Below are 10,672 nucleotides of genomic sequence, written 5' to 3' on the forward strand. Positions count from 1 at the left end.
CATCTTTCCTATAATGTGGTGACCAGAACTGTACGCAATACTCCAAGTGCAGCTGCACCAGAGTTTTGTACAGTTGTAACATGACCTCACGGCTCCGAAATTCAATCCCTCTATCAATAAAAGCTAACACACTGTACGCCTTCTTAACAACCTTCTCAACCTGGGTGCCAACTTTCAGGGAGCTATGAACATGTACCCCGAGATCTCCCTGCTCGTTAACACTATTGAGTCCTTCCATTAGCCCTATATTCTGTACTCCTGTTATTCTTACCAAAGTGAATCACCTCACACTTTTCTGCATTAAACTCCATTTACCACCTCTCAGCCCAGCTCTGCAGCTTATCTACATCCCTCTGCAAACTGTAACATCCATCCTCACTGTCTACAACTCCTCCAACTTTGTCGTCAGCAAATTTACTAACCCATCCTTCTACACCCTCATCTAGGACATTTATATAAATGACAAACAGCAGTGGCCCCAAAACAGATCCTTGAGGTACACCACTTGTAACTGAACTCCAGGTCGAACACCTGGAGTTATGGGGATAGGGTCTGTGAGGGATTGTAGTTGGTGCAGGCTCGATGGGCTAAATGGCCTCCTTCCTCACTGTAGGATTCTCCGATTCTCTCTTGTTATTCCTCATTTACTTCGATATGTTTAGTGTCACATCAGCAAGAGATGGCTCCTCCATCTAAAACCCTGTCAATCTACATTTCTGTGATGTACGTCTCCCTCTCTCTGTTTGTATCCTTTTTAAATGTATAATTTTCCATGTAGCAACCACCACCATCCAAAGCACCAGTTAAAACAAAGATTTCCGTATAACCAACTTCAGAAGAATCCTTGCTTGCCCCATGCTCTGCTGGAAAGTTCTGGAACAGTGTTCCCTCTACTGTGAGTAGCAAGTAAAGTAACAAATTAATGGAGACCAAAGAAAGGAAGAGGCTGAGCTCAGGATCACATTGTTAACTAAGGGTGTTCTAAAGCTTTGTGGCACATTTGCTCTTCCACAAGCCTTTCCAATGAAGGTCAGGGAATTTAGACAAAACCTTCATCACCCATAGGATGGTGGGAATGTGCAGTGTCTGAAAGGGTGGCAGGAGTGGAAACCTCAACATTGAAGAAATATTAAGATGAACACTTAAAACTAAAATCAAAAAAGCTCATTAGAAGAGAGAAAAGAGGAAACTTCCTTGCAGCATGAGAAGCAGTTCGAGTTGATTCAGAAATAGGAGATGGCCAGGCGAAGGGAAATGTGGGACCTGAACTGAACAAGGCGGGTGAATTGATAATAGCAAACAATGAAATGGCCGGTATGCTGAATAAATCAGTCTTCACCAAGGAAGATCCTTACAAAAATCCCAATCACAAGGGATAGAGTATTAGAGAAACCCAAGGGGCTCAAGGCAGAGAAGTTGCCAGGACCCATAAAAAGTTGCTACAGAAGGTTAAGGTGCACGGAGTTGGGGGTAAGGTGTTAGCGTGGATAGAGGATTGGCTGTCTAATAGGAAGCAGAGAGTTGGTATCAATGGGAGCTACTCTGGTTGGCGGTTGGTGACTAGTGGAGTGCCGCAGGGATCAGTGCTGGGGCCTCAGCTATTTACCATTTATATCGATGATCTGGAGGAGGGGGCTGAGAGTAGGGTGAAGAAATTTGCTGATGACACGAAGACGAGTGGAAAAGCAAATTGCGTGGAGGGTGTGGAAAGTCTGCAGAGGGATCTGGATAGGCTGAGTGAGTGGGCGAGGACCTGGCAGATGGAGTATAATGTGAGCAAGTGTGAGGTTATCCGCTTTGGCAGGAATAATAGTAGGAGGGATTATTATTTTAAAAGCGAAAAGCTGCAGCATGCTACGGTGCAGAGGGACCTGGGGGTCCTTGTGCATGAATCGCAAAAACCCAGTCTGCAGGTGCAGGTGATCAAGAAGGCAAATGGGATGCTGGCCTTTATCGCGAGGGGGATAGAATATAAAAGTAGGGAGGTCTTGCTGCAACTATACAGGGTACTGGTGAGGCCGCAGCTGGAGTACTGTGTGCAGTTTTGATCGCTGCACTTGCAGAAGGATATATTGGCCTTGGACGGAGTGCAGAAGTTCACTAGGCTGATACAGGACATGAGGGGGTTGGACTATTAAGAAGGACTAAATAGACTGGGTCTGTACTTGTTGGAGTTCAGAAGGATGAGGGGGGGATCTTATAGAGACGTATAAGAAAATGAAGGGGATGGATAGGGTAGAGGGAGAGAGATTCTTCCCGCTTAGAAAGGACAGCAGGACTTGAGGGCACAGCCTCAAGATAAGGGTGGGGGGAGCAGTTCAGGTCAGAGTTGACGAGGAACTTCTTCACTCAGAGGGCGGTGAATCTCTGGAATTCTCTGCCCATTGAAGTGGTGGAGGCTGCCTCGCTAAATATATTTAAGTCACGGGTAGATAGGTTTTTGATGGACAGGGGAATTAACGGTTATGGGGAGAAAGCAGGAAAGTGGAACTGACCCACTTCAGATCAGCCATGATCTTATTGAATGGTGGGGCAGGCTCGAAGGGCTAGATGGTCTACTCCTGCTCCTATTTCTTATGTTCTTATGACCCAATGAACTGCATGCTAGGGTTTAATGGAAGCAGCTGCAGGAATAGTGGGCCCATTGGTTAAAAATTTGCATCACTTGCTAAATTCTGGAAGGTATCAGAAAATTGGAAATCACAACCGTGACTGCCTTGTTCAAAACAAGGAGAAAGACAGAAGGCAGGGAGCTCGAGGCCAGTTATTGAACATCTATCATAGGCAAGATGCTGGAGTCAATAATCAAAGAGGAAAGAGCTAATCATTTCGCAAACATGAATAGAAGCAAACTTAGTCAACATGCTTTTATGAAAGGTATATCATGCTTGACAAATTGGCTGAAATTCTTTGAGGATGTAACAGGGAGAATAGATCAAGGGGAACCTGCAGATGTAGTGTATTTAGATTTCCAAAAGGCATTCAGCAAGGTGCCACATAAGATGCTGGTGCACAAAAGTAAAAGACCAAGTGATTGAAGAGAGTGTGTTAGCATGGATTGAAAACTGGCTGTCACATAGAAAACAGAGTTGGAATAAATGGGTCCTTTTCACAGTGGAAAGATATAACCAGTGGAGTATCACAGGGATCAATTCTGCCTCGTACATCTCCTTTAAAATTTGCCCCTCAACCCTTCGTCCCCTCGTGGCTGACCCTTCCATCCTGGGAAAAAGCTTCTGACTATCCACTCTGACCATGCCTCAATCTTGTAGACTTCTATTAGGTCTCCCATCATCCTCTGTCATTCTAGAGAGAACAAACCAAGTTTATCCACCTTCCCCTCACAGCTAATGCCTTCCATACCAGGCAAAATCCTATATCCCCTCCAAAGCCTCCACATCCTTCTGTTAGTCTGGTGACCAGAATTCAACACTGTATTCCAACTTCAGCCAAACTAAGGTTCTATAAAGCTGCAACATGACTTGCCAATTTTTAAACTCAGTGCCCCAGCCGATGAAGGCAAGCATGCCGTATGCCTTCTTGACTACCTTCTCCACCTGCATTGCCACTTTCAGTGACTTGTCTACCTAGACACCCAGATCCCTTTGTCTATCAATACTCTGAAGGGTTCTGCCATTTACTGTATATTTCTTATCTGTTTTAGACCTTCCAAAATGCATTACCTCACATTCAGCCCATCAAGCTTGCACTGACAATCCCACTCAGGCCTGAACCACAAAACCTTGCATATTCACCCTGTTAGGGTCGGGGGCTAAGAGGCAATTCAGTGTGGCCAGCCGACCCAAACCGCACACCTTTGGCCTGTAGGAGAATGTGCAAACTCCACACAGACTGTCAACTGAGACTGAATGGAATTGAGATCACTGCCACCATGCTGCCTGAGTATAGTAAGGGGTTAAGGACAAGCCTTTGGTAGGCACCAGTGTTGCTGTTTCTCCTTGCTGACTTCATGGTAGGACTGTGAGAGCCCAGTGAAAAAGACACATGGGGGCTGAGGAGAATTAGGGGGAACCTTAAAGGTTTATAAAATCACAAGAGACATAAATAAGATATATAGTCAAGGTCTTTTCTCCAGGGTAGGAGCAACCTTTTCCAGAGGGTGGTGTGTATATAGAACAAGCTGCCAGAGGAGATGGGGACAATTACAACATTTCAAAGGCAGGTGACAGGTATATGGATGGGGAAGGTTTAGAGGGATATGGGACAAACACTAATCCATGGATACTATCAGGTTTCCTGAACTGAACTAGTCCCATTTGCAAGTTGAGCTGAAGGGCCTGTTTGTGCTTTATATCTGACTGATTTCATCATCAGAATGCAGGGCGTTTACCTGATCCATTGATTTGGGAGATTGCTTAGTGTCATCCTGCAGGCTGCTTCCACTGTGTGCCATGCAGATAGTGCTCCCACACCAGAACAATTGCTAGATTTGTAATCATCTCAATTTAGCAGAGTGCTAATGTCAGCCAGCAATGGGCCATGTGAAGGGATTGTGGATGGACACTTGAACCAAAGCTGTAATGGGCAGATGTATCTGTGGCAGGGAGATTGGGGAGGATGTGGAGAGGTCGCTTTCTCCCTCATGTCACAGACAGTCCAGCAGTTCTACCCAATAGGACTCAGCCAGCTTGATCAGCAGAACATCCTCCCAGGTCAATTCCTCATCTCTGCATCCCTGAGTGAACAGAGTTCAGCAGCCAGGGAGGACAACTGGTTTAGTGATCTGCCCCTCTCCAGGGTGTGATCACCAGGGGAGAGATGAAGCACCCTCAGCTCCACATGGACACCCCCAGACCTGATCACACCCCCTCCCCTACACTGGGCTCTGAAACAGACAGAAAACCAGCAGCAGCCCATCAAATCCAGAGAGTTAGTGTTTCTCTCTCAACCCTCAGTAAACCAATCACTCAGCAGGCCCAGTTCTGTGCTGGGATTGGCTCAGCCCAGCCATCAGTCCCATGGAGCCATTGAACTGAGATGGAGGATGCATTGACCAATCAGCTCCCAGACACTAGAAACAAGGAGGCGGTGCTTTATTGATCATTTGATGACTGGTTGAACAGAGTTTGTTTGTGTTTCCTGTACAGGAACAAGGTGATCAATGAAGCAGAGATCAGAGAGACAGCTGTCACAGTCAGGCTCACAATCAGGACCACCTCAGACTCCACACCTACAAAGCAATGAGAAACCAATGGTTAGTGAAGCTAACACTGAGGGGGAAATGGAAACCAGCAGACAGCCAACTCACCCCCTGGAGACCTCTCCTCCATCCTTCCCTCAGCCTCATTCAGGGAGGCTGTTGCCAGCTTGGTCCCATCAGTATCCAGAATGAGCAGGGGTTCAAGTGAGGCCTCAGCCTCCCACTTCAATCCAGCTTCACTCTCTGCAATATCAACCATTCCAGTTAGAGAGGGGAAAGCGGGGAGCTCCCACATCTAGAGGATCAATGTCCTACCAGCTTCAGCTCCAAGATCTCTCCTTCCTCTGGATCCAAATCCCAAATCCCTTGTGGTCCCACAGTTCCCCACATGGCAACAGGCACAAATGTCAAAGCTCGATTCCTCCAATGGGGTCCAGCTAAACAGGAGAAATCAGTCAACCAGGTTGTGCATCATTTCTCCACACAAACACATTCCTGAGGGAGAGAGGGGGAACTCACACATTCTGCATCTTCTGCCAAGTACAAGCTTTGTTCCTGGAATCTCTCCGATCCACTGGAACAACTCTCAGGTGACAGGTGATGAAAATCTGAGGGACACTTTCAACACAAGTGCTTATTGAGTGACTCCCTCCCAACATGGAGAGCCCAATGATCAGCTTCCACTTACCAAGGAACGCTCATCCCCAAAGAAACGGAAGGCATCCAGGTCAAAGCGGAGCTTGTCCGGCTCCCGCTCCTCTCCTGGCAACACAAAGGTTGAAAAGGAATCCTCAGCTTTGCTGTCCAGGAGGCAACTGAAGGAAGATGGGAAAAGAGACATGAAGTGAATCCAGAGAAGCCATTGAGATGGGAGGAGCTGGAGAAAGCAGAGAGCTCCTTACCCATTGGAGTCAATGATGCTGTAACTGGGCCTGGAGTCCTGGCCTGGCCTCAATGTAGCTACACAGCGGTCAATGTAGAGCTTCAGGGCCATGTGGTTGCTCATTGAAACAGAGGCCTCAATGTGAATGAGCTCACCCAGGTAGTAGACAGTCGAAGTGCGCTCTGTAAGCCAGTCACCTGAAGGACAAGAGGACAAGAGTTGGAGACAGTGGGTACAACTCCCAGTGAGTGAGGACAGGAAATCACTCACTATCCACCCATCACATACCATTCATCAGGCGCAGTGAGAATGACAGATGCCCTTCTCCAGATCTGGTGGAGCTGAATGGGATCCAGGTGGGTTTGATGGGGTCACTGCTCACATTGCCCTTCCTGGAAAGACAGTGGAGCCATTTTAGGACAAGGTCAGAGGTCACGAGCAGCTGGAGTTCTTATTGACAATCGAGGAAAGATTCTCACCTCAAATAACGACACGCAATGGGAACGACAGCTCCATTGGTTCTCACAATAACAGATCCACGATACTCTGGGCTGTGGCTCAGGTGGGTGCTGTAGATCAGGAAATCTCCACTCATCTGAAAGACTGCAGCTTAAGGAATGAAGAACTGATGTGAAATGAGAATGTTCTACACTGGGGTTGACAATGAACTCATCCCATTCGAACAATTCTTCGGGGGGGGATTGACAGGGTCAGTGTGAAGAGGCTGTGCCCCCCTCCTCCCCAGGCTGGCAAGAGTCTGTTTTGGCGGAGTCATCATGATGGAGATGCTAATGTTGGACTGGGAGTAAACACAGTAGGAAGTCTGACAACACCAGGTTACAAACAGGCTATTGTTCACAAACTACCCAGACTTCAGGGGAACAGTGACCACAACAACACACAACCCTGCCACAGCAACCTCTGCAAGACATGCCAGATCATCGACATGGATGACATCACATGTGAGAATACCATCCACCAGGTACACGGGAAATACTCTTGCAACTCAGTCAATGTTGTCTACCTGATACGTTGCAGGAAAGGATGTCCCAAAGCATGGTACACTGGGGAGACCATGCAGACGCTACGACAACAGATGAACGAACATCGCTCAACAATCACCAGGCAAGACTGTTTCCTTCCTGTTGGCAAACACTAGAGGTCACGGGCATTTGGCCTCTGACCTTTGGTTAAGCGTTCTCCAAAGCAGCCTTCACAACACAACAGCGCAGAGTCGCTGAGCAGAGACTGATAGCCAAGTTCCACACACGAGGACAGCCTCAACAGGGATCTTGGGTTCATGCCACACTATCTCACCCCCATGACTTGCCTGGGTTTGTATAACCTCACTGTCCTGTCTGGAGACATTGCGCATCTCTTTAACCTGGGCTTAATGCTCTTTCCACTCACATTGTTGGCCTCTTTAAGACTTGAACAGCAGGTTAGTTGTAAAGATTCACATTCTAATCAGTAATCTGTAAACTGTCTGTGCTTTATATGCTCTGTCTGAGGCCAGAACTCTCCATTCACCTGATGAAGGGGCAACCCTCAAAAGCTTGAGTTTACTAACAAATAAATTGGTTGGACTTAAACCTGGTGTTGTCAGACTTCTTACAGGGGAGGGGGGAAAGAGAAGAGGAGAGAGTCATCTCAGGACAGGGGTCAGTCATTTAGGATTAACGTGGTCAGGAATTTCTCCATCCGGCAGCGAATGAATCGAAGAACAAAGAACAAAGAACAGCCCGGCACGGGAAACAGGCCCTTCGGCCCAACGAGCCCATACTGCCATCTTAAAGCATTTTTCTACACCTACCCTGCCCCGTGTGTATGTGAATGGTACCCCTATTGTAACCAGATTCAGGGGAGAATAGTGTAGGGACAATTTGTTACACCAATCAGCCTAACAGCACATCTTTGGGGTGTGGGAGGAAACCGGAGCACCCGGAGGAATCCCACGCAACCACAGGGAGAATGTGCAAACTCCCACAGACACCGGCCCAAATCCATGTATCTGCACAGCTAGCAGTGATAGTCACTGAGCTGTTGTGGTGCCCATCTGCTGGTCCAGGTTTAAGCACACACATCGACACAAAGTACTAGACCACTCTCGAAACATCCAAGAGCAGCCCACGCACGACCCACCGTGTGCATGCCCCTCGTTTGACAACAAGGTGGACCGACACCTGTGGATTAAAAGAGACAAAACATTAACATGTAGTATTACATTTCCAGTATCGTCCCGAGGCTCTGACCCTTTTTAAAAACCGTCTCCTTATAACCCTCCATCCCTGTTTCACTCATGTGCCTATTTAAGTAGATCATAAACAAGTCCAGCGTGCCTGCCTCCACCACCTTACTTTGTAGTGCATTCCATACCCCCATGACCCTGTGTGAAGAACCTCCCTCTAGTATCCAAATTATACTTCTCCCCCCCTCACCCTTAGATCGTGACCCCTTCTGATATTTGTCTCCAGTCTAGGAAAAAGCCTGCCACTGTTGACCCTATCTATACCCTTCATTATTTTATACACCTCTATCAGATCCCCCCTTAATCTCCGTCTTTCTAAGGAGAAGAGCCCCAGTTTACCCAATCTTTCCTCATAACCAGTCCTTCCATACCAGGCAGCATCCTGGTAAACCTCCTCTGCACTCTCTCCAGGTCCTTCTGGTGGAAAGGTGACCAGAACTGGACACAGTACTCCAAATGCGGTCTAACCAACGTTCTGTACAACTGTAGCATCAGATACCAGCGCTTATACTCTATACCCCGCTCTACAAAGGCTAGCATTCCATAAGCTTCCTTCGCAACCTTCTCCGCCTGGCTTACCGCCTTCAGAGACTTGTGCACTTGCACTCCCAGGTCCCTCTGCATTTCTATACTCTGAATTGGTCTACCTTTTATCATGTAACTCCTCCCTACACTATTCCTTCCAAAATGCATCACCTCATTTGTCAGGATTGAATCCCATCTGCCATCTATCTGCCCAATACATCAGCCTATCTATATCCTGCTGTGTCACCTGACACTCCTCCTCACTACCCACCAATCCTGCCATATTGGGGTCATCTGCAAACTTGCTGATCACACCACGTACACCCCCTTCCAAGTCATTTATATCTATTACAAAGAGAAGAGGTCCCAGTACTGATCCCTGCAGCACACCACTGGTGACAGACCTCCAGCTAGAAAAGGACCCTTCCACTACAACTCTGTCTGTGGATTTCTCTCCAGCCCCAGAGAGCCGGGAATGGTCACTCACTGAGGATATTCAGGACAGAGGCATTTCTTTCCGGCCATTGAGGGAATCATGTTGTAAAGACAGGAACATGGAGGCTGTGGGAAGCTCAGTCCTGATCATAATGACTGGGGAACGGGCTGAAGGGCCTCATCTGGTTAGCAGTGTTGCTATGCAAACTCAGCCCTTGCTGCAAGGAGAGATCATTAGCACAAGACCAGAATTAACAGGGAAGGGATTCAATAAAAGCTTCAGTTCACAGGAAAAGGAGCTGCAAGTTCTCAGGAATTGGGAGCAGGGAAATAGCACAGTTTGGAATCAGGGAGCCTTTTAATCCAATGACTGGGAAAGTGGGAAGTGTGGAGTTCCTCTTTAGTCCAATCCATCTCAACTCCCATTTCATTCAGATTCAACCCATTTCTATTCAACTGGACTGAAACTCAACCCTCAGTTGAGTTGATCTGAATGAGGGGGAAAATCAAACTGAAAAATCCTCAAAATAGGAAAAGCTGGGAGGAAGCAAAGAGAAGCTTCCAGAACAATGGGGTTGGAGAGACTCAGACCAGTGAAAGTCAAATCCTGAATAGAAAGCTAGTTTGGCCTTTAGAAAGCAGGAGACAGCTATCTCCTCAATATCAATGAGATCTGACCAAGTGTTGGAGTGAAGAGTGGGGAACAACCTCCAGCCCCAGCTCAGAGGCAGAGTTTGAGGATTCACATTCCCTGCAATCTGCTGCCACACTCATGGAGCCCATAGTCAAAGAGGACAGTGTGGTTCTGAGAGTAGATCCTGGTTGGCCGACAACCTGCTGTCCCCAGGGTCAGATCAGCAGCTTTAACCAGGTGCCTGGTTCCAAATAAATCCAGCTGGACCCTGAGCAGCAGCTTGTCCTCTCCACACTGCACCCTCACACTCTGCACTGGAGACACACCTTGACCCTCAGACACACGCAAATGGGAATCAAAGGGAGGCCCAGGAGGAGGGAGTGTCTGAGGCCTCGGGGTGGCTTTGACTATTCCCCATGGAAACTGTTGCCACGTATCAGAGCAACAAACAGCTCCAACTAACACCAGCACTGGGAAGAAACCCCTCACTCCAAAATCCCCCATCACAACAAACAACTCAAGCATCACAAAATGATCCTGCCTCTACTATTACCTCTGGCAGCTTGTTCCAGACACTCACCACCCTCTGCCAGAAAAAATTCTCCCTCTGGACACGTTTTGTATCTCTCCCCTCTCACCTTAAACCTAAACCCTCTAGTTTTAGACTCCCCTACATTTGGGAAAAGATATTGACTGTCTCGCTGATCTGTGCCCCTCATTATTTTACAGACCTCTCTAAGATCACCCCTCAGCCTCCTACGCTTCAGAGAAACAAGTCCCAGTCTA

At 47.6% G+C, this 10,672-nt stretch overlaps 1 protein-coding gene across 1 annotated transcript; it reads right to left on the reverse strand.

Moving 5' to 3' along the window:
- Window positions 1–5,054: 5,054 nt before the first annotated feature.
- LOC145360931 (zona pellucida sperm-binding protein 3-like) lies at window positions 5,055–10,411 on the reverse strand. The gene is made up of 9 exons (XM_080216437.1): window positions 9,999–10,411; window positions 6,524–6,634; window positions 6,333–6,436; window positions 6,064–6,241; window positions 5,850–5,976; window positions 5,681–5,769; window positions 5,477–5,598; window positions 5,270–5,404; window positions 5,055–5,191 (listed from the first exon to the last, which is right to left on the reverse strand). Exons 1-9 carry the CDS (start codon window positions 10,409–10,411, stop codon window positions 5,055–5,057), a joined length of 1,416 nt encoding a protein of 471 aa, XP_080072563.1.
- Between the last annotated feature and the right edge of the window lie 261 nt (window positions 10,412–10,672).

The sequence above is a fragment of the Carcharhinus amblyrhynchos genome, chromosome 33, assembly GCF_965287045.1.
Source record: "Carcharhinus amblyrhynchos chromosome 33, sCarAmb.v2.hapA, whole genome shotgun sequence".
NCBI classification, from domain to species: Eukaryota; Metazoa; Chordata; class Chondrichthyes; order Carcharhiniformes; family Carcharhinidae; genus Carcharhinus; species Carcharhinus amblyrhynchos.

Bases quoted from the DNA above. Each gene is read 5' to 3' on its own strand.
- LOC145360931 (XM_080216437.1), bottom strand. From the start codon at position 10,411: ATGCTTGAGTTGTTTGTTGTGATGGGGGATTTTGGAGTGAGGGGTTTC. The intron at 6,242-6,332 runs GTATGTGATGGG...CTTGTCCTTCAG, and splicing joins CTCACTGCGCCTGATGAATG to GTGACTGGCTTACAGAGCGC. The intron at 5,405-5,476 runs GTAGGACATTGA...TTGATATTGCAG, and splicing joins AGATCTTGGAGCTGAAGCTG to AGAGTGAAGCTGGATTGAAG.